At 40.7% G+C, this 24,486-nt stretch overlaps 2 protein-coding genes across 2 annotated transcripts in view; one reads left to right on the forward strand and one right to left on the reverse strand.

The window, feature by feature from the left end:
• Window positions 1-17,722, reverse strand: part of LOC129676294 (zinc finger protein 43-like) — a 49,689-nt gene extending 31,967 nt beyond the window's left edge. The window contains exons 1-4 of the mRNA XM_055606636.1: window positions 17,588-17,722; window positions 7,378-7,504; window positions 6,705-6,797; window positions 1,310-2,137 (exon numbers count right to left, since the gene is read on the reverse strand). Coding sequence (XP_055462611.1) covers window positions 1,310-2,137; window positions 6,705-6,797; window positions 7,378-7,501 — 1,045 coding nt within the window. The 5' untranslated portion in view covers window positions 7,502-7,504; window positions 17,588-17,722. The remainder of the gene's footprint in view (window positions 1-1,309; window positions 2,138-6,704; window positions 6,798-7,377; window positions 7,505-17,587) is intronic.
• Window positions 17,723-19,880: 2,158 nt separating this feature from the next.
• Window positions 19,881-24,486, forward strand: part of LOC129676293 (zinc finger protein 728-like) — a 70,534-nt gene continuing 65,928 nt past the window's right edge. Inside the window, 1 exon segment of the mRNA XM_055606633.1 lies at window positions 19,881-20,057. Coding sequence (XP_055462608.1) covers window positions 20,052-20,057 — 6 coding nt within the window. The 5' untranslated portion in view covers window positions 19,881-20,051.

Consider the following 24,486-nt stretch of genomic DNA (forward strand, 5'->3'; position numbering starts at 1 on the left):
AGTGTCAGCACTTTATTCAGCTGATAGGAATAATTTGGGGGGCAAGGTCACATAAATGTCATTTTGGTATATGTGGGGGATTGCTCATAGAACAGGAAGACTCTCAGGGGCAAGCAATTAACACCTGAATACACAGTGGCTCTAGGTCAACTCCCACCACATTCTTTGTATAAATAGGGCTTTCCTCAATGTGAATGCTCTGGTCTCCAGTGAAGCTCGAACAAATCTAAAGGCTGTGTGTCCTCATCTCCCACATGGAGTCTAGTAAGTATAAGGAAGGGTTAAAATCCTTCACACATTCACTGCTGTCTCACTTTGATTTGTCTTCCCATGGCAAATGCCATGACCCCAAACAACTTAGGGAAGAAAGGTTTGCTTCAGCTTAGTTTTGGTATCCAGGGAAGCCAGAGCAGAAGCTAAAGCAGAAACCACAGAGCATCTGTTCTCAACCCGTGGGTTGAGGGGTCATTTGCATATCATCTATTTATGATTCATAACTACCAAAATTAGAGTTATGAAGTAGCACTGAAGATAAGTTTGTGGTTCAGGGTCACAACATGAGGAACTGTATTAAGGGGTCACAGCATTAAGAAAGTTGAGACCTACTGCCATAGAGAAAAGTTACTTCCTTCTTTGCTTGCTCCATCGTTCTTTAATATGCTCTATCACACAGAATTCTTACATAACCCAGGAACATTTGCCCTGGAACGGCACTCCTTACCCTTGGATGGACTAATGTACATCACTTAGCAATGAAGAAAATGTCCCCCAAATATGCCTATAGGCTAACCTGAGCAATTCAAATACCTAGGTGAGAAACCCACAGATGATGCTGAGCTGTGTGATGTGGCATCAACAGCTAACAAGGACATCTGCACTTGCAGGGTTTCTCACCTCCGGCAATTCCTCAATGCTGATGAAGACCTGAATGATTATTCAAGGCTCAGGCACAGCGTTTGTATGTGGAAAGTGCCTCTGCAGTATGCAGTCTCTGGGGATGCTTAAGGTGTGAAGAACAGATAAAGAGCTTGCCACACTGATAGCTTTTTTAGACCTCCTCATCAGAATGAATTCTTCAATTCGTATACAGACATGACATAAGCCATGGTCCTTTTCTGAACATGTGTAGGGTTTCTCTCAGATATAAATTGTTTGAGGTTGAGCAACAGCTGAATGATACACAAAACATCCGCCACGGCCTTCATATTTTCAGGCTAGCTGTTTGAACTCTTTTGTGTGCTTTATGTAACCATGAACCTTTAAAGGCTCTTTCGACATTTTTCACATTTAGATGGTTTTCCCTCTCGACGAAATTTTCGGACATTAGAAAATGTTGTTTGAATAGTAAAGCACTCACCACATTCTTCACAGATGTACTGCTTCATCCTCTTATGGGTTCTTGCATGGTCAGTAAGGTCCGAAGGCCAGGGAAAGGCTTTGCCACATTCCTCACACTTATAGGGTCTCTCTTCAGAATGAATCCTTTGATGTCTTGTAAGGCCTGAGGAATAGCGAAACATTTTGCCACATTCTTTGCATTTGTAGGATTTCTGTGCAGTATGAGCTTGCTGGTGTTGATGGAGGTTATCAATCCTACTATAGGCTTTGCCACATTTTTCACAGGTGTAGGGTTTCTGTCCAGTATGGACTACTCTGTGTTTAATGAGCTCTGGAAGAGTTCTAAAGGATTTTTTACATTCTTCACACGTGTAGGGTTTCTCTCCAGTGTGAACCCTCCGGTGTTTTATACAGTCTGCGGAAGCAGAAAACTTTTTGCCACATACTTCACACTTGTAGGGTTTATCATGAATTTTCTGGTGGTTAGTAAGTGTGGAGGGCATACTGAAGGCCTTGCCACATACGACACACTTGTAGGGTTTCTCTCCAATGTGAATATTATAGTGGTGAGTAAGTGTGGAGCGCACAGCAAAAGCCTTGCCACATATGCCATACTTGTCAGAGTTTTTTCCAGTGTGAACTTTCTGGTGTCTTCTAAGTGTGAACTCTAGAGAAAAGGCCTTCCCACATATGTTACACTTGTAGGGTTTCTCTCCAGTGTGAATTCTCAGGTGATAAGTATAGTTTGACTTTTTAGGAAAAGCTTTGCCACATTCTTTACATTTAAAGGGTTTTTTTCCTGATGAGTAAAAGAAGACAAGCTTAGGAACATTTGTCATAATTAGAAAGCTTATCTTTAATATAGAGACTTATTCTCATTTGTTATAAATAAGCTATAATACATTATAACACCTATATTCACTGTACCTGTATTTAGAAAATACAGTAGATGGAAATCATTTAAACTTCAGTTGAAATAAGATGATGACAAAATAGACTACAGAAATATTAGAACATAATTCAAATTTACATAATTCAAAATAACTACAAAAGTTGTAACACAACTTTCAGAAATTATGATAAAAGAACAAAGTCCATTAAACAAAAAGAAACTGAATGAGTGTATATACATGAAAATTACAAAGTAGCCAAACTAGGAAAACAAAGTTAACAATGACTGTGTGAAACTGGTCCAATATGGAAAGACAATGTTTTATCATATGTATGAAGTTTTAGTTGTGGAAGGTAAAAAGCATAAGCTGCATAATAAGAGTACTGTTCATAAATCATTAAATAATATCTTTCATCAAGTTAAGATAGCAGGCTTTACATTGTATTTTAATGACAAGACCATAAATACCAAATATATATATATATATATATTATTAGGGAAAAAAATTCAAGTTCTGCTATAAACGAGATAATTTTGCTAACTGAACATAATTATCAATTAACTAAATAAAACAATTATTAAAAAATAGCCTACTTTCCAAAAACTATTAATTTCCAAGCTAAATAACTACTGAGTAACCAAATGAAAATATAAAGGGCATGGAAATACAAGGCCCATGTTTATACATGTAAGTAGAAATGCACAGTTCTATTCGTCACAGAAATAGATATTTTAATATAAATTTTTCATAGATGTTAAAAATTCTTACAGTCTTAAAATGTTTAATTGCAGGTATCCTGTCTACAGAAACACATACTAGGTCTCAAGGAGATGATTTCAAGCTACTTAGATGGCAAAATTATAACAGAAAAAGATGGAGCTGCAAATGAGGATCGAAGAATCTCAAACTCACAAAATTCTCAACTACTGGAAGAAATATTCTAGACTTGTACAGATATTACCCATAACTATTTACCCTCAAAGGGCATGTATACACATTAAATCACTGACACTGTGTAGGAGAAAACATGAAGATTGAATACAACAATTCAGATAGCACTTTGAAAGGCAATTTAATTAACATGAGATAAAGATGTGACAGAAAAAAGGAGAGGCAGAGAGATAACTCTAAAAAAAGAAGGGAGGAGGTAAAATAACAGTAAGACTATCTAAAAAATGCATAAGGACTCATACTATTAACTATCTACCTAAAAATGTATTTATAGTACATGCAAATCTGGCTATAAATATCCATGTATAATTAAATAAATAATAAAGTTTTTATAATTAAATAAAATAATGAAGTATTCCCACCTCTGCTGTCAATGCTCCCTCCAAGAGCCAAAGACAATCTAACAAAAACCTTGAACACCACACATTACTCTTTTGAGTAATGAGTCAAGGTGGTCCAAAAGACTCCCAAAACATTACAGAATATTGCTAATGCCTTGGTTGTTCCTCTGAAGTGGAAGGTGAGTTTGTACTGCTAAAGACCCTAGGCACTTAAGACACAGGACCCAGAGACCCCTGAGCTGGAAATGCCCTGAATGCCTCTTCCCTTAGGGACTAATTTTTATGGTAACAGAAGGTACCATGGAAGCTTACAGAGAAGGAAAGTAGCCAAAAGTTCTACTCTGTCATGAGCCACAACAATGAGCAGCACAGCACAACTGTAAGGGTGCAATATTGACAAGCATACTTTGATAAGCTCCCAAAGACTCAACAAGAAAGAAATCATGTCTGGGATTGGAAACCTAGCCAACTACCCACGGCTAGTGAAGTCGTGGATCTTGGAAGAACCTACACCCACCACTTTTCTAAATTAGCATAATCTCTAACACTACCTTCTAAATGTTTCTCCTTATACCCATAGAGAAGTTTAGTCATCATCCCTCATCAACGAAACTTCTTTTTGCAACAGAGACAATCACATAAAATTACAGATGATCCAAACATTCAGTTGTGGAGCCAAACAAATACATCTCAAAAAAAAAAAAGTGAAATACAAGAAAAATGCCTACACCTATGGCTCAGGGAACATTGTGGAAGAGGAGCTGAAAATACTTTAAGAACCAGAATATCAAGGAGTTTACTGTGGGACAGGGTCTCCTAGTAATGTCAAAAGCTACAGTCAAAAGTATCACTAACTTGACTGCCTACACATGAGCTAAACATGGACAACCAACAGACAAAGGATCGTGGACAAGAGAAAGCCCACTAGGCCTCAAACCTACACAAAGGCAACCAAGAAATATGGAGAGAGGGAGAAACAGTCTTCCTCAGTGAAGAACATACTGATTCTCCAATGTTCAGTCCTGAAATCAAAAATACAAGTAACATACAGACTGAGCAGCTTCTTTAGGAATAAGTATATACACATACATGCATGTCACAACTATTAATTAAAAAGAATGTCATGAATTTGAAAGAGCAAGGAGGAGTATGTGGGAGGGTTTAGAAGAAAGAAAGGAATAGAAACAGAAGGAACATTACCAAACTCATTCTATGAAGCCATAGTCACCTTGATACCTAAACCACACAAAGACCCAACAAAAAAGACCCAACAAAAAAAGATAACTTCAGACCTATCTCACTTATAAACATTGATCCAATTTGCAAACCAAATCCAAGAATACATCAAAGATATCATCTACCATGACCAAGTAGGCTTCATCCCAGGCATGCAGGGGTGGTTCAATATATGGAAATCCATCAATATAATCCACCATATAGACAAACTGAAGAAGAAAAACCACATGATCGTCTCCTTAGATGCCAAGAAAGTATTTGACAAAATCCAACACCTATTCATGTTTAAAGTCTTGGAGAGATCAGAGATACAAGGCACATACCTGAACATAGTAAAGGCAAAATACAGCAAGCCTATAGCTAACATCAAACTCAATGAAGAGAAACTTAAATCAATCCCACTGAAATCAGGGACAAGGCAAGGCTGCCCACTCTCTCCATATCTCTTCAACATAGTACTTGAAGTCCTAGCTAGAGCAATAAGACAACTCAAGGGGAGACAAATCGGAAAGGAAGAAGTCAAAGTATCACTATTCACAGATGATATGACAATATACTTGAGCGACCCCAAAAATTCAACCAGAGAACTCCTTCAGCTAATAAACACCTTCAGCAAAATGGCTGGATACAAAATCAACTCAAAAAAATCATATACAGCCATCCTGTATATGAAAGAAAAAAGGGCTGAGAAAGAAAATAGAGAAACTATACCCTTCACAATAGCCACTAATAACATAAAATAACTCACTTAGAAAGGCAAACTGGATGGACGTCGGAAGAGGAAGAAAACAGGGAACAGGACAGGAGCCTACCACAGAGGATATCTGAAAGACTACCCAGCAAGGTATCAAAGGAGATGCTGAGACTCATAGCCAAACTTTGGGCAGAGTGCAGGGAATCCTATGAAAGAAGGGGGAGATAGAAAGACCTAGAGAGGACAGGAGCTCCACAAGGAGAGCAACAGAGCCAAAAATCTGGGCCCAGGGGTCTTTTCTGATACTGATACTCCAACCAAGGACCATGCATGGAGATAACCTAGAACCCCTGCACAGATGTAGCCCATGGCAGCTCAGTCTCCAAGTGGTTTTCCTAGTAAGGGGAACAGGGGCTGTCTCTGACATGAACTCAGTGGCTGGCTTATTGATCACCTCCCCCTGTGGGGAGCAGCCTTGCCAGGCCACAGAGGAAGACAATGCAGCCAGTCCTGATGAAACCTGATAGGCCATGGTCAGACTGAAGGGGAAAAGGACCTCCCCTATTAGTGGATTTGGGAAGGGGCATGGGATTGGAAGGGGATGAGGGAAGGAGAGTGGGATTGGGAAGGGATGAGGGAGGGGGCTACAGCTGGGATACAAAGTAAAAAAACTGTAATTAATTAAAGCAAATAGTAAAGGGGAAAATGGTAGAATCTCAAAAATAAACAATTTTTTAAAAAGAAATATATGCATGAGTTATAGCATACAGAGGCTTCACACATAGGTCTTTAAAAGTGTGCAACATTTCAGAGGTATAGGAAATGGTGAAAAGTCTGTTGCAATGTAAACTCTTACTAAAATGAAGTACCCTGGCAGTCACTACAAACATTAGCAGGACTCTCTGGACAGCAAGAACAACATTTGGAGACTTAAAGCACCATGAACAGCTAACAGATGCCCTTCTTTGAGAGCAAAATGTCATAATAGAAGACGGCTATAGAATGATTTCCACCAGAAAATGGCCCCTCAATGTACGTGGTAAAGCCTGGCTTTCTGTTGGATCAAACACTCTGCCCTCTAACCCCTCTTTTGGCTCTGACCTTCCACTCTGCGCTCTGAACGCCCTGTTGGCTCTGACCTTCCACTCTGAGCTCTGAACGCCCTGTTGCCTATGACCTTCCACTCTGCCCTCTAACTCCTATGCTGGATCTGACCTTCCACTTGGCCCTCTGACCCTAACACCTATACACCTTTGGACACAGCTGCTGCTTTTCTCTTCATATTCCGAAGCTCTTGGTTTTTCTCCAGAAATCTGACCAACAATGGCTTGGACAAAGAAAGGCCTGTGGAAAGGGGAAAAGAAGAAAATTAACATTTTCTTTCCAGTATTGTGCTTATAAGGAAAAACAAGACATAATCTATGATTGTAGAAAATGAGCACCCCAAATCATTCCTGAAGGAAATTTTAGAATACTTAGGAGTTTATAATCACAGATGTTCATTTCTGTCATTTACAAGGAAAATTATAAAGTCATACAAGAATATAACATTTTCTTTTCCATGTGTGTTCCATGCCCCATTCCATTTAATGTCTGGCATTACAACTATAGTGAAGAATGCACACACTGAAATAAATAGGTTAAAAATACAAGATGAAATTTGTTATACCAACAATTCTTCCTTAAAAGCAGGACTGTGACCTGGACATAGTGGCATACACCTTTAACCACAGCACTTGGAAGGCAGAACAGGCATATCTGAGTTTGAGGCTAGCCTGGTCTACAGAGCAAGTGCCAGGGCAGCCAGAGAAACTTAGGGCAGGTGAACAAGCCAATTAGAAAGTGCAAGCTCCCATGAGATTCCTATAAAAGGACATTACATCTTGACAGTGAATTAGGAATTCATTATGGAAGTGATTGTCACCCAGAAACACAAGGTTGCTGTAGTTTTCCAACATCACATCCCTGTACAGATTCCACTGAACAGGCCGCAGGTATTTCCACTCTTCTGGAGAGAAAGTAATGGCCACATCCTTGAATGACAGCATTTTCTGAAACAAAGATCAATGAATGAATACCACCCAAACTAATTTAAACCATTAATAACGATATAAATACCAATAGTAATTACATGCATGAACACTATTCTAAAGTTTACAGAGGCTAAAAGAGCTAGAAATGCTTCTTGCATGGGTAAATGATATTACTAATTTATTTTTGATGTAGTCACATGCTCTCACACAGTACTCACCCTAAGTTAAGAGAATGCAAAAGATCCTGGCCAGGCAGTGGTGGCGCATGCCTTTGATCCCAGCACTCGGGAGACAGAAGCAAGCACATCTCTGAGTTCAAGGCCAGCCTTGTTTGCAAAGCAAATTCCAGGACAGCCAAGGCTACACAGAAAAACCTTGTCTCAAAAATACAAAACAAACAAACAAACAAAAAACCTAAACATTCATAAAGCTATTATACAGTTAAGAATGCTAAAATGTAAAATGAATGCATCTAACGAGGAATGTAAGTCATATACTCATATTAGGCACCACTTCATACACATTTCTCACAGGAGAAAGTCATAGTTGTATGACTTCTGTATACACAGAACAATGAATGTGAAATGAAACGAAAATGCAGATTCAGGCTCTGTGGCTTGAGGTCTGGGTTTCCTGCTACGCACAGAGTTCAATAGTAATACTGAATTTGTAGGAGTTTGGAAGTGCTGCTATTTCTTTGTTTCTCCGTTTCTTTCCTTTTTTTTTTTTTTTTCTTTTCTTGATTTAAGAAGTATAGAATGTAAAAAAATGACTATCGATTTTTGTTAAACACCTGTTAGAATTCTTCCATGAATCCATTTAGGCCTCTGTTTTTTGTTTTTGAAGGGAGAGGTAGTTGTTTTTTGTGTGCCTTCCCATCACTGTTTCAGTCTACTCATCTATATGGTCTGTTAAGGTTGCTGATTTCCTCTTAGTTTAATACGAGTGGGTTAGAGGAGTCAAGAGATGGAATGGAGTATTCCCTTATAAGACTATGGGTTTCTCTGGTGTTTGCTGTAGTGTTTCCTGATCATCCTTTTCTCCCTTTCAGTCAGCTGAGCCAAATTTCTATTGTTATTGTCCCAAGAAGCATTTCTGAATATAACTGGTTGTTTTTGGTTTTCTTGGTTTCTGTTTCATTCCTTTATGTGCTGATTTTTATCATTTTTGTTCACTGGATTTGTGTTTGGTTTGTTCTTTTTTTTTTTTTAATTCTTTAGTTGTGGCATGAAGTCATTTATTTGTGTTATTTCTTAACATATACTCTTAAAGGTATAAATTTCCATCATAGGACTACTTTAAGTTCATTAAGTTTCAGAAATGTTTTGAAATCCATTAAGTTCCTCGGACAATTCATTCCAAGTTCTAAAAGACCTGAGATCCCAACTTAGACCATTGCACTGAGCAAAATTATCTAATATAGTTGGAAGGAGAAAGAAGAACTTTCCAGGACACAAACAGGCTAATAGAATTCATGTGGATAAACCCCCCCCAGCCCGCCACCGCCAAAAAAAAAAAAAAAAAAAAAAAAAATACTGGCATCAGGACGTTAGACTGGAGAAAGGAATAATCATAGCTAGGAAAGAGACTGTAGGAAGAAAGCAAAGAAAAGTATAATGACTAAGAATGCAAACAGCAACACACACACAGCCAGGTGGTTGTGGTACACACCTTTAATCCCAGCACTCTAAAGCACAGACACTCAGATATCTGTGAGTTCGAGTCCAGCCTGGTCTATACAGTGAGTTCTAAGACAGACAAGGCTACATAGAGAAACCCTGCCTCATAGTGGTGGCAGGCACAGAGGGGACAACAACAAAAGGACTGCAATCATGAACAATTTGCAATAACTTTAAAGATTAATGGAGCCTATCACAACACAGGCTGACTGGATGGATTAAAACACAAAAATCTACCTTTCTGTTGTTGAAAAGAAATTAATCTTAGTTTTAAAAGCAGGAACTACCTTAAAGTGAAAGGATGAAAAAAGTAACCAAAGCCAGATGAGAGTGTCACAAGCCTTTAATCTCAGCACTATGGAAGCAGAAGCAGGTGGATCTCCGTGAGTTCGACATAAGTCTGGTCTAGAGTTCTAGGACAGCCAAGACAGCCAAGGTTACATAGAGAAACCCTGTCTCAAGAAGAAAAAAAAGGGGAGAAGGAGAAAGAAAAAGTAACTGGAATGGAGCAGAACTCTACCCTTTTATGGACCTGAACAGAATTCATGCAAAAATATATCCCACTTTTTGATTATTTTTCTTTTATGGCATTGTCAACAACCAAGTGAACTTTACAAGTCAGATTTCATCCAATTTTAGACAACCTTCTGGTTAGAAAAAAAAAGTATAGAAAATTAACATATTTTGCATACAAAAGAGTTTGTATACAAAACATATTTACATACAAAAGAGATCTGCTCTGGTAACAGAAATGATGAAACTGATTAAGTTTCACACAGAAATGTGATAAAACAATACTTATATCTGCTTCAGCGAGAGTGAAAATGGGACTATACATTAGAGAAAGCATCAGGATGTGTAAGTGGCTCCGACACGGGGAAAGATGTGAAGTCTGCAGAGCATATACTGTGTGAGGAAGGATGCTTTGGCTCTTTCTACTGATACCACTGAGATGAGCATGAAAGAAAAACAAAAAGTAACAATGTGACAGCTGTTCCTTTTCATATTAACTTTTTGGGGGGCTATATTTTAAATTTTTTATCCCCTTGTCCACTATAATAAATTTTCTATAAAGTATCAATTCCATGAATAGCAGATATTCCATGTATGAAGCCAAACTACACTTAGCTGTTTTCAATCTCAATCCGTACTCCAAATATATCCCTACTCCAAATATATCCCAATATATCTGTGTATCAAGTGATGTCCTCCCAACATTCTATTTCTAACCCACAGATTTCAAGCTGGTCAAGACACCCAGTAGAATAAGTTCCTCAGAAATAACAGAAAGATGAAAATATTCCCAATGGGAATGCATGGTGAGTGTTGACCAAGACAAGATGTGCCAGAAGAAACTTTGGTGAGAAACCCACAAACTATTGCTGAAATTCAGCACTGAGAAAGATAACAAATGGAAGGCAAGTATACCAAGAACAGCAAGGGCTGGGAACACAGCTCACAGCAGTTGTTCTTACTCAGATCTGTGAGTTCGATTCCCAGGATTGGGTGGACAAGAGAAAAAGTCTTGATGCTGTGCTTTCCACTCCCTGCTCACACACAGAGCAGCAAGACCTGACTTGGAGGACAGCCTCTGGTGTTCAGGCTTGTTCCTCCAGATGTTAAAAATGGAACAGGTTTCTGATTCCTAGCTTGTTTCAGGTCTGACCAAGGCACTGAAATCTCACTTGCCTCCCTCAGACAGACAAGAGAAAGAACATCATACATTTTGAGTAGTGGATCAAGGCCAGTGAAAAGTGACTACAGTCCAGTAGACACAATCCTATACATCATAAGTTCTAGTAACTATGTCCCAGGACAGTCACTTGGTGTCCAGTCTGATGCCCTGTGTCCCACATGGTGGAAGGAAAGAAACAAATTTCTAAACTTTGCTGTATTCAGAGACACAGTCAACCAGAGAGTCAACCAAAATAATAAAGAGCATTCATGGGACAAAAAAAAAAAACAGAAAAGATAAATTAATTAAATAGACTGGTCTTTATTGTTCTTTTATTGCTCTTCCAGAGGACCTGGGTTCAATTCCTAGCACCCACCTTTTGGCTTACAACCCTCTGCAACTCCAGTTCCAGGGGACCCAACTCCCTCCTCCAGTGTCAATAGGCAACAGGCATGCAAGTAGTTCACCGATAACTATAAAGGCAAAGTACTCATTAACAAAGAAAGAAAAAAGACATAGACAAGAGTAAGTGAGAGAGAAGAAAACAGCAGTGGAGAAGGCTAACGGATCCCCATTTCACAAATATAGAGAAAAGACATTCACAATGGTGGCTCACATCTATCACTTGAGTTCATGGAAGAGGTAGGCACAATGCCAAGTGTTCAACGCAAGCCTCCTCTACATTGGGAATTCAAGGCTAGCCTGTGATATGTAAAGTCTTCCCTCATAAAAACAAGACAGAGAAAAATGTATAAAACATTATTTTAAAAAATATGGTCTTGACCTCAACAACAGAAATAGCAAAGGGCCTACACTCACATGGAAACCGAACAACTTGCTACTAAATGACAGCTGGGTCAGGGAAGAAATAAAGAAAGAAATTAAAGTCTTCCTAGATCTCAATGAAAATGAAGACACAACATACCCAAACTTGTGGGACACAATGAAGGCAGTGCTAAGAGGAAAGTTCATAGCACTAAGTGCCTTCAAGAAGAAATTCGAGACAGCTCATTCAAGCAACTTAATGGCTCACTTAAAAACCCTATTAAAAGAAGAAGCAGACACTCCAAAAAGGAGTAGACGGCTGGAAATAATCAAACTCAGGGCTGAAATCAATCAATTAGAAACAAATAAAACAATTCAAAGAATCAATGAAACCAAGAGCTGGTTCTTTGAGAAAATCAACAAGACAGACAAACCCTTAGCCAACCTAACTAAAAGGCAGAGAGACACCATCCAAATCAACAAAATCAGAAATGAAATGGGGGACATAATCACAGACACTGAGGAAATCCAAACAATCATTAGGACTTACTTCAAAAGTCTATATGCCACAAATTTGAAAATCTAAATGAAATGGACAATTTTCTTGATCTATTCGACTTACCAAAGCTGAATCAGGACCAGGTAAATCAATTAAATAGCCCTATATCCCCCAAGGAAATAGAAGCGGTCATCAAAAGTCTCCCATCCAAAAAAAGCTCAGGACCAGATGGTTTCAGCGCAGAATTCTACCAAACCTTCAAAGAAGAGCTAACTCCAATTCTCTTCAAACTATTCCACAAAATAGAAACAGAAGGAACACTACCAAACTCAATCTATGAAGCCACAGTCACCTTGACCTAAACCTCACAAAGACCCAATAAAGAAAGAGAATTTCAGGCCAATCTCCCTTATGAACATTGATGCAAAAATACTCAACAAAATACTTGCAAACCGAATACAAGAACACTTCAAAGATATCATCCACTATGACCAAGAAGGCTTCATCCCAGGCATGCAGGGTTGGTTCAATATTCGGAAATCCATCAATGTTATCCACCATATTAACAAACTGAAAGAAAAAAACCACATGATAATCTCCCTAGATGCTGAAAAAGCATTTGACAAAATCCAACATCCATTCATGTTTAAAGTATTGGAGAGATCAGGGATACAAGGCACATATCTAAACATAGTAAAGGCGATATATAGCAAACCTATAGCCAACATCAAACTGAATGGAGAGAAACTTAAAGCAATCCCACTGAAATCAGGGACAAGGCAAGGCTGTCCACTCTCTCCATATCTCTTCAACATAGTTCTGGAAGTCCTTGCTAGAGCAATAAGACAGTTGAAGGATATCAAGGGGATACAAATTGGAAAGGAAGAAGTCAAATTATCACTATTTGCAGATGATATGATAATATACATGAGTGACCCCAAAAACTCTACCAGGGAACTCCTACAGCTGATAAACACCGTCAGCAAAGTGGCCGGATACAAAATTAACTCAAAAAAAATCAGTAGCACTCCTGAATACAAAAGACAAAAGGGCTGAGAAAGAAATTAGGGAAACAACACCCTTCACAATAGCCACAAAAAACATAAAGTACCTTGGAGTAACCCTAACCAAGCAAGTCAAAGACTTGTATGAAAAAAAATTCAAGTCTCTGAAGATAGAATTAGAAGAAGATATGAGAAGATGGAAAGATCTCCCATGCTCATAGCTTGGCAGGATTAACATAGTAAAAATGGCCATCTTACCAAAAGCAATTTACAGATTAAATGCAATTCCCATCAAATTGCCAACACAATTCTTTACAGACCTGGAAAGAAAAATTCTCAACTTTGTATGGAATAACAAGCAACAGAGAATTTCTAAAACAATCCTCTACAATAAAAGATCTTCTGGAGGTATCTCCATCCCTGATCTTAAGCTGTACTATAGAGCAACAGTTATAAAAATTTCATGGTACTGGCATAGAATGGTGGATCAATGGAACCGAACAGAGGACCCAGAAATAAACCCACACACTATGGACACCTGATCTTTGACAAAGATGCCAAAATCATACAATGCAAAAAAAAAAAAAAAAAAAAAAAAAAAAAAAGATAGCATCTTCAACAAATGCTTCTGGTCTAACTGGATGTCTACATGCAAAAAAATGAAAATAGATCCATACTTATCCACCTGCACAAAACTGAAGTCCAAGTGGATCAAAGACCTCAACATAAAACCAGACACATTAAATCAGTTAGAAAAAAAAAAAAAAGTGGGGAATACCCTTGAACTCATTGGCACAGGAGACAACTTCCTGAACAGAACACCAATAGCACAGGCTCTAAGAGCAACAATCAATAAATGGGACCTCATGAAATTGAAAAGTTTCTGTAAAGCAAAGGACACCATCATCAAAACAAAACGACTGCCTACAGACTGGGAAAGAATCTTCACCAACCCTTTATCTGACAGAGGGCTAATATCCAGTATATATAAAGAACTAAAGAAGCTGAAAAACAGCAAACCAAGTAATCCACTTAAAAAATGGGGAAGAGAGCTAAACAGAGAACTCTCAATAGAGGAATATTGAATGGCAGAGAAACACTTAAAGAAATGTTCAACCTCATTAGCCATTAGGGAAATGCAAAACAGAACAACCCTGAGATTTCACCTTACACCCATCAGAATGGCCAAGATGAAAAACTCAATTGACAACACATGCTGGAGAGGTTGTGGAGAAAGGGGAACCCTCCTCCACTGCTGGTGGGAATGTAAACTTGTACAACCACTCTGGAAATCAATCTGCCGCTTTCTCAGACAACTAGGAATAGCGCTTCCTCAAGATCCAGCCATACCACTCCTAGGCATATATCCAAAAAAGGCTCAAGTACACAATAAAGACATTTGCTCAACCATGTTCATAGCAGCTTCATTTGTAATAGCCAGAAACTGGAAACAGCCCAGATGCCCCTCAACTGAAGAATGGATGCAGAAATTGTGGTACATCTATACAATGGAGTACTACTCTGCAATGAAAAATAAGGAAATCATGAAATTTTCAGGTAAATGGTGGGACCTGGAAAGGATCATCCTGAGTGAGTTGTCCCAGAAGCAGAAAGACACACACGGTATATACTCACTCATATAGACATATAACATAGGATAAACCTACTAAAACCTGTACATCTAAAGAAACTAATTAAGAGAGAGGACCCTGACTAAAATGGTCAATCCCCATCCCGAAAGGCAAAGAGGATAGACATCAGAAGAAGAAAACAGGAAAAAACCTAGGAACCTGCCACAAAGGGCCTCTGAAAGGCTCTGCCCTGCAGACTATCAAAGCAGACACTGAGACTTATGGCCAACTGTTGGGCAAAGTGCAGGGAATCTTATGTAAGAAGTGGGAAATAGTGAGATCTGGAGAGGACAGGAACCCCACAAGGAGAGCAACAGAACAAGAAAATTTGAACACAGGGTCTTCCCAGAGACTCATACTCCAAGTACCATGCACAGAGATAACCTAGAACCCCTGCACAGATGTAGTCCATGGCAGTGTAGTATCCAAGTGGGTTCCATAGCAATGGGAAGAGGGACTGCCTCTGACATAATCTGATAGGCCTGTTCTTTGATCACCTCTCCCTGAGGGGAGAGCAGCCTTACCAGGCCACAGAAGATGACAATGCAGCCATTCCTGATGTGATCTGATAGACTAAGATCAGAAGAAAGGAGAGGAGGACCTCCCCTATCATGTGCGAAGGAGGAGCATGTGCGAAGAAGGGAGAGGGAGGGTGGGACCGGGAGGGGAGAAGGGAGGGGCTTATGGGGGGATACAAAGTGAATAAACTGTAATTAATAAAAAAAATAAAAAATAAATTTAAAAAAAGTAAAAAAAAAATATGGTCTTTAATCTTACATTATTTGAAAAAGTGATCCATACAAATTAAAGATGTATTTCAACAAATACCAGTCTAGCTAACCTTAAAGAAATTCACATGGGGCTAAGATAACTGTGGCTCCTGATACCAAAGGAGCATCTCTAGAATCATCACTAGGTTATCTTAGCAGAAACAGCAGTTGGAGAAGCTGAGGGATGACACAATTGATGATGAAAAAGAACAGTATGAGGACACTGGGAACTGTAAGCTCCTCAGTCAGTTGTTCCCTAATAGACTTGGAGAGAAGAGGAAGCCACAGAATAAAAGGCTTGTCCCTGTCAGGGACAAGATAGGATGAAGAGACCTAGGAAACCTATACTTTATAAACAATTATTATCCTGCAAAACACTTCCCATCAGAAGAGCAGAGCAGAGGCTGAGGCGATAGCTCAGTGGTTAAGAACACTGACTGCTCTTTCAGGGGACCTGGGTTTGCTTCCTAGTACCTACCTGTTGGCTCACAACCATTTCCAACTCTACTTCCAGGAAAACCCAACCCCCTTTTCTAGCTTCAACGGGCACCAAGCATGTAAGTGGTTTACAGACACCCATGAAGGCAACATACTCATTAACAGAGAGAGACAGGGAGAGTCAGAGAGAGCAGAAAACAGCAATGGAGAAGGCTAATAGATCCCCAAGTCACAAGAAGAGTGAAGGAAGCTGTTTAATAGAAAACCCAGTATTTTCTTAAGAAAAGTAAATTAGACATTGCCAAAGCTTTGCCATAAGCGAGAAATGCCTTCCAGTGTTCTTTACCTGTGAGATGGCTGCCAGTCAGTAGGAAAACTTATCAGCTCAGAGAACAGCAAGAGCCCAGAGCAGAGTGAAGATAGAAAGGGTTCTCTGAGAGAGCTACAGCAGGTCCCCAAAGGAGGAATTAACTGCAAGGATCACTCCCTAATGCTGCCCAGCACAGCCAACCACTATTCAATACAGGAGTGTCTGTTGTGCTCAGGCTACTGAGGGTGGAGGGCAGAAGGCGTGCCACCATGGTCTCATTTAGGTGGGGTTTAGCTAAAATCGATTAAAGGAAACATTTCAGGTCACTTAAGGCTGGCAAAGTTTACTTTCTAGATGGAAGAAATGCAAATCCTTTCTGACCAGGGATCAAAATGTGATTCACTAAGAATTCATACTCATCCCCTAATCAAAACATGGAGTCTCATTGTCCCCTCCTTCAATGGAACCTGCTTTCGTCTAGACACAGACCTAGAACGTTATGCCTAGATTGCCCAAGAGACCACCAGGAGTCAAGTCCAATGCAAAACACCTGAGATCTTTTTATTACAATCCTCGACACAGATGCACCTGTTGAGAGCAGAGAGCCTCATGCTCAGGGTAGGTGGTTAATTTAAAGATTCCAGTCCTTCCCAGCACACAAAGCAGGGGAATTCCTGCCTGGCAAGCGTATATTGGTTGAAACAAAGGGGGTGTTGCATTTTAAACTGACTGGCTTTTGGAAGGGGGCAATCTGGGCCATTTCCTAGCAACTGTATCTCTAGTGGACAGGAAAAGAATGCATTAAGGCTGTTTCCTCTCTGCAGGTGGCTGGACATGCTTCCACCTGTCTGACCTTTGTTCAGGCTTGTGCTTTAAACTTTAAACCAATAACTCAGAAAACTAATTTTTAATTCTTTGGTCTCTCTAGAACATAATGGAGAGAACGGAAGTCATGAGAACTCTCGTACCTCTGTCTATGTGCCTTAGAAAAATATTCTGTGAGTGAAGTCCAGAAAAATCTGACTGCTCTTCTCTAGCGTAGGTTCAACGACCCCCTCGTTTTTTCCTGCCCACTCCTTTTCCCCCTCCTCATTCTTCTAGAATATGAGGTAAGAGTTTATAAAATTAAAAAACAACACTAGGTGGGTTACAAATTTTATAAACACGAGCCCTACGTGGCTATAAAGTGCAGTAGGGGCCAGGAACTCCACTTTCTCTAGACATGCTAAGAAACCTGACTACAGCCGGGGAAGAGTGAATCAGCCAGTACCAGAAGGTGTGCAGCTCCCGGCCTTGCCTCAGGTGGAAGGAGTCGGTGGACCCGCCCTACCTGGAGAACCTGGGTGAAGCAGCAGCAGGCTGAGGGTTGCTCCCAGCACCACGCACAACGCTGACCCAGCAGTTCAGCCCGCGTTAGGACGGCTGGGTGGTAAGAAACTTGAGCCCAAACTGAAGAGGAAATCGGTGTGAAGGGCGGGACATGCGCAGAAAGAACTCAAAAAAAAAAAAAAAAAAAAAAAAGCTCCAAGGCTACCTTGTGACGTCACATCGAGTGAGACTACATTTCCCATAAGTCTGTGTAGTAGCGATCCAGGAGTCGCTGGAGGCTTGTGACTGAAAGGAAGGAAACATGCAGTTTCTGCCGCTAGACGGAGACAGTCACAGGGAGTCAGGCTGCTTTTAAAATCCTTTACTCACCACCTGAGATGTCTGAATGTGAGTGGAGACCTTACCGTAATGTTTATTACATTGACTAGTTATTTTTGCTTACTTTATTGTGCTTTCACACTCAGGTCTGCTTGGTACAGAAATTTACAACAGAATAAAACATTCATTTTGACTCAGTTTTTACTTTGAGATGATTACCAAGAAACTAACATCGGAAGTCACTGCTAAGCCTTTCAAATGAATTTTGAAGACAAGCCCAGGAGCAGCTGCGTGGTTGCAGCTACTCATGTATAGAAAAGAACAAAAAGAAGTGGGAGGGAGTTGAGTGATGGGACAGGTTCCATGAAGTCAAGAGGCCTTGATTTTAGTGGGCAGCCCTAAAAACGGCAACACAACAGAACCTGAGAGGTCCAAAGTTTAAAAATTAGAATTTTAGGGCAGCCTGGCTGAGGTCACTGGTACAAGCTTAGACAAAGAAATGAACAAGACAGACCCGCCCGCCTTGCCTTGAGAGATACCATTGCTTGGCAACCAGACCAGATGGGGGGCAGTCTCCCACCCAAATAGTCTGTATCTCCCCTTCTAAGAAAAACCATGAGATGTACTAATATCTTTCCCTCTCCCTAACTGCAGCTTAATCACCACGTAACAAGACATCCCAGACATTGCTCATGAGCAGATATCCTCCGGATGGCTGGCCCAGGACCGTTATGGCCTTGGTGCCTAAAATAAACCCTCGTGTGCGTTCATCGGAGTCGATTACTGGTGGTCTTAGGGGTCCGGTGAACTGGGTACAGCATTTCCTGGTAACTTTGTATTCAAGGAGAAATTATTTCAGTGTTCTGCTTAGGAGAAGTTCAAGGCAGATACCGCTGATGTTCACATAGTGTAAAATACGAACACTTACAGGATCAGAGGAGAGATAGGAAATTCAATAAGGAACATGAACCCTAAAGCAGAGGGAAATATCCTATAATGCACAGTGGACCAAGATTAATTACACACACCAATGTGATCCCAGGAGCTCTCCCCTCCTTTTGGGAGAGTTGCAGAGGAAAACATGCTAAGAAAACACCTGGTGCTGACTACGTGGTTAAGTCTGTAAAACGCCAGGGTGAGGTGGCTGTGGTAGATGAGGTGAGTGAATACAAAAATTAAATTGCTCACACAGATTAGTGGATGAAAATACAGTCAAGGAACTTACAGATGGAACGATCTTCAATGGATTCTGGAATTTCTCCAAAAGTAAAAGTCAGGGACCTGCACTTTTCACTGTATTCAATGATTTGACACATCACCATGGCCCTCACCCATGCTCTTCAATGTATGGATTCCAGTGTTCACATGAACCCTTTTTCAAGCTGTGGCATCTGATCCATGTATGGCTCACGCAGTGCCTCAGCACAGGAGAACAAGGATTAATTAAATTAATTTGTATTAGTGGGTTTAAAACCAAAGCTGCCTTCATTATATATAGCCACGTGTTTTACCCTAAACTAGCTGCCTATCTGTTTTCTACTTTGTATTCAGATATAAAGCGTCTATAAACTACACGTTACCCTTGAGTTCTGATTCTTCTGTCTTAAACTGTTGACAAACTGGATGATAGGCCGGGTCACCAAGGACATTCAATAAGCATCTTAAAGAGATACTGCTCAGGCCTACATCAACTTCCTCTTCCTTATTTTTAAATAAAGTAAATCAATCAGAATTTTCCATGCTGTTGTAAGACTGCATAAGTAGACCTGAGCTTTAAACATTTTAGTAGAAATAACTAGAAAACGTGATAAACGTTACTGGGAAAAGCTCAACTCACAGGCTAACGTCGGTTGCTCTGACCACAGGACTTTAAAACAGCCAGAATAGCCTGTGGCTGCCCCCCGTGCTGAAGCCTGTTTCCTTCCAACTTCCAGTTCCCACAATTAGGCAGAAACCCAGGCACTTTACAAATCTTTTCTGGGTTCTTGGCCGTCCTTAGCACTGACTTGTGGGAAATGTAGTCCCGACCACTATGACATCACCAGAAGGGGCTGTGGATATCGAACTTCTGTGGTTCGGCCTTCAAACTTTGCTTCTCCCCAAAGTTAGACGACTGTCCTGCTCAGCGCTGGGCTTGGATCTCTGACATGGAGGTTGGTGCAGGGACGGCGGCGTCCTGCAGATCTGAGGGACTGTGCACGGTGGCGGGTCGGGCGCAGAGGGAGCTGACTTGGACTGGTTGGGAAACGTGAGAAGCTGCTGACCTGGAGGCGCTGTGCCGACCTAGTCTGGACCACTCCCCCTGGGCGCAGGTTTGACCGGGAAGACGGCATCATGCCAAAGTCATGTGCTGTGAGTTGTCCAGTCTCTTAAGACGGCCCTGCTGCTCGAGTCCACCTGTGATTCCGGAGGGCTGGCTCGGTAGCCAAGGAAGGGAGAAGGTTGGAAACAACCAGATTGCAAGGGCAGGGTGGATCTGCTGACCTCTGGTGCCTGAAGCTGTGCGGGCAGCCGCTGTGCCAGCTTGGCTTGAGAATCATTATGGAATTTACTAGCTGATCCACGCTCGCATGGCTGCTGTAAGATTTCTCAGGACATCTAGAGCAAGCGGTGCTTGCTCTGGCCCTTCCTGTATCTATAACCTGCCCAGGACTCCTGGTTTGAGCTGACAGAAGTTCCTATGTTACGGAGACAGAGTGTTGTGAGGGCGATTAGTTTAAGGGATGTCAGCCCCAATTCTTTGTAATAGATAGATCGTTTTCAGGACAGCTACTTTGAAATGGAACCTCCTATATCCTCCTCAGGCCTGAATCCCCAGACTAACAATCCCATATAGTCACAGAATAATCCTGTAAATGGTTTGATTCCAGCTTTCCTTAGTCCAAGTAATTACTAATTTTATACTGCAGAGTGAAAAAATACTAGACAGTTATAGCACATCCAATCTTTCTGAGACTGTGTGGTGCTTGAAATTTGTACTCCTTTTCAAATGTGAGAGATGGCTTGCTGTGATGAGAGAAATGGACCTCGGGATTGAGGGAGAGGGCTGGAATGTTTCTGAAAGGGAAGGGAGAAATGACGCTGCTATTCGGACAATCTCCTTCCATCATTCTCTCATCATATCCTTTTCTTCTGTCTCTTCACATTATCATCAGTTTCTAAACTCTCATAAACGTATTCTGTCTGGGTGCACTGATGCACCCTGAAAGATTTGCCTAAATCTAGAAAGTTTTGCCTGAATCTAGAAAGTTTTGCCTGAATCTAGAAAGTTTTGCCTAAAGCTTTGTACTATATTATGCACTAAAAAAATAAAAGACAATAAAAGATGAATTTGGAAAGCCATGGTTCACTCAGGGTCCACCTCATATATTTTGCCACAACCATCAAACCAAGTGTTTGTGAGCTACAGACTGTCTTACAACATTGAAGTCTACTCTTAGGAAGCATGGGCTCCAAACCACCTTGTCCTGTCTACTGGAATTCTCAGTGAGTTTCCAACTATATCTAAAATAACACACTCCCTAATTAATGTGTAGGAAATAATAACAGTATATGAAGTGGGAAAAGCACACCGCCTTGCACAGCACAACAGCTTCCTTACAGTGTAGGGGTGATACAGCAGCATGCTCATATATAACTCACTGGCACCAAATACACACACACACACACACACACACACACACATATAGGAGTAAACAGGTGAAGTTAAGACTGTTCTGTGGTTCATCCCTCTCATCTCTGCATTTGGGATGGATTCAGGAAACAGAGTTCAAAGTCTGCTTCAAAGCATATTCAAGATAAGCCTAGGCTATATGAGACACTGTGTTTTTAAAAGTCTTAAAAAATAGTTGATTGGGTGTAGTAATTACTTCTGGTTCCTCTCACTTCTGAACACCAGTGACCTGACAGAAATCCATCCAATTGACATCTTACTAATTATCAAAACTTACACATGTGCTTAGAGAAGTTCTATTGTCTGTGTTTGAAATCTAATTTCCAGTTTTTCACTAGCATCCTTTTGTTAATGACATTGTGTTGATTAGGAACTTGTTTGTATTTACTGTGTGGGGAAAGATTCTATCTTTGCCTTGCTTGACTATTTCTCTGTATTTGCAGGGACTGTTAGTTATCTTTGCATACTCTTCTCTGTTATTTTCTGTCATGGCCTCATGGTGCTTTCTTCAGATTTTACCTGAATTCTTCCAGTCTGAGCTATATCCCCTCTGATCCCACTTGGCAGTTCTCCTTCACTGATTCTCTAGAACTTGAACACCTTCCCAAGTATTGACATTCGTCCTTACAGCACAGGTTCAAGCATGTAATGGAATGTGTCTTTACACTTAGCCAGAACAGAATTTCAGCTCTCCAAATGTAATATGATAACCACATCTACCACTGTCCTGCACATGTGATATCACCGCCATCCAGCCAGTAAAATAAACTCTTATAGTGGAATTCCTTCCTCCTCATCAGGGAGGAGTCCAGTCCTTCATGGTGTGCAGTCCTGGCCTTTTCTTACAGGCTGTTTTCATTTTATCCTAATGTTAGTGTGAGTGATGGAATGAATGAAGCACTTACTGGTTTTTATAGACTCAGATAGTAACCTTGTTATGTTTAACCAGTTGTTCTTGCGAAACTCTCAAGGGAACTTGTGCTGAGTGATGTCATTCAGAACCTGGTCATGGCTGTGTACATGCCAGAAGCTATGCAGAGAAGACACAAATGTTATTTAGACAGATTAGGATAGGACTCAAAATGAGTGAGTCACAGGTTGGTGTCATTTGTTCTTTTGAGTTTATAAGTTTCTGTCAACTTTGTCCAATGACAGTTTTCAACTGCAATGACATATTTTGAGTTGAAAAGTATGTGGCAGTTTGTCTAGCAGACTCTTACCAAAGACTATATATTTAATTGTTTTCTTGTTCATGGCAGCTATATAAAAACAATTCAGATGGAAGAGAATATGAATCCCAACTGTTTCCAAGTTAAAGTACACTACTATTTCTTTAGTTACAGGCAACAACTATATATTGAGTATGTAAAATTTACACTTATACTTAGACATATAACATTGAAACTTATAAATTATCCCATCTAAAGTCTCTTTTAACATTGAGATTTCCCTATTGTCTGCAATGTCTTTTTCAATGTTCCAGTCATATGCTTTGATTCAAAGTAATAGCAAATCTGTTGCTGTGCATCAAATTACCAAATTTGTTCACTTAAGAATTAATGATTGTTGCATGTCACATTTCTGTGGGTCAAGATCCTGGACAGAGACATGTGAATTAGCTTCTTACTGGTGTTTCTAATATGATCTGTAATTGATAGATACAGTAGGCCTTCAATGGAAAGTAGTTAGAGGCTGGTCAAGAATCCAGCCCCATTTTGCTGTATTTGACGTCTCACAATCTTCTTGTCATCGGAGTTGTCTGACTCCCTCTGACCCCCCCCAAAAAAAATTTCCCTGAGGCTCAAAAAAGAGATGCAAGAGTTCTTATGACTTATACTCTGTTGCAGAGTGTGTGGCCAGTGGGCTGTGAGGCGTTGTGCAGTATGTTCGCATATGTTCGGCTTAGCCACAAAAACATTCCTTGGATGTCATACTGTCAATAAAGACTATAGTAAGAAGACATCTCACTCATCAGATGGGAAACAGGAGCAAGAAATGCTGCAGGCTTCCACTGGGGAATCTTCTCCAGTTAGGGTGCTTCAGGAGCTTTTCAGGCTAGACCACATCCACTATGAAGTCCTTCATTGTGGCAGGCTGGGAGGATGGCACAGTGGAGGTTCAGAAGCTCTTTGAGAGCATCAGCTAGTGGAGGCCAGTCTCAAACTCACTTTGCCAGTGAGTATCACAGGCCCAGAGACTCCACGTCTCAGGAATACCCAGCAGTAGGGCCCACTGTCTAGTTTCATTTTTTTTTTTTAGTTACTATTTATTCACTCTGTATCCCAGCTGTAGCCCCCTCCCTCCTCTCCTCCCACCCTCACTCACTCTACTCCCCTTATGCCCCTCCCCCGAGTCCACTGATAGGGGAGGTCTTCCTCTAGTACTATCTGACCCTAGCCTATCAGATCTCATCAGGACTGGCTGGATCAGCTTCCTCTGGGGCCTGGCAAGGCTGCACCCCTCAGGAGGTAGTGATCAAAGATCCAGCCACTGAGTCCATGTCAGAGACAATCCCTGTTTCCCTTACTAGGGAATCCACTGACTGACCTGCCTATGGACTATATCTGAGCAGGGGGTTCAGGTCCTCTCCATACATGGGCCTTGGTTAGAGCATTCGTCTCTGCAGGACCCCCTGGGCCCAGGTATTTTGGCTCTGTTGGTCTTGTGGAGCTCCTGTCCCCTCCAGGTCTTTCTATCTTGTTCTTCTTCTATAAGATTCCCTGCCCAAACTTTGTTATGAGTCTCCTTTGATACCCTGCTGGGAAGAGTCTTTCAGAGGCCCTCTGTGGTGGGCTCCTGTTGTGTTCCCTGTCTTGTCCCACTTCTGATGTCTATCCTGTTTGACCTTCTGAATGAGGATTAAGCATCTTCCCTAGGGTCCTCCTGGTTGTTTAGCTTCATTAGGACTA

This window comes from Psammomys obesus, unplaced genomic scaffold, assembly GCF_907164565.1.
Source record: "Psammomys obesus unplaced genomic scaffold, mPsaObe1.curated_primary_1811, whole genome shotgun sequence".
NCBI lineage: Eukaryota > Metazoa > Chordata > Mammalia > Rodentia > Muridae > Psammomys > Psammomys obesus.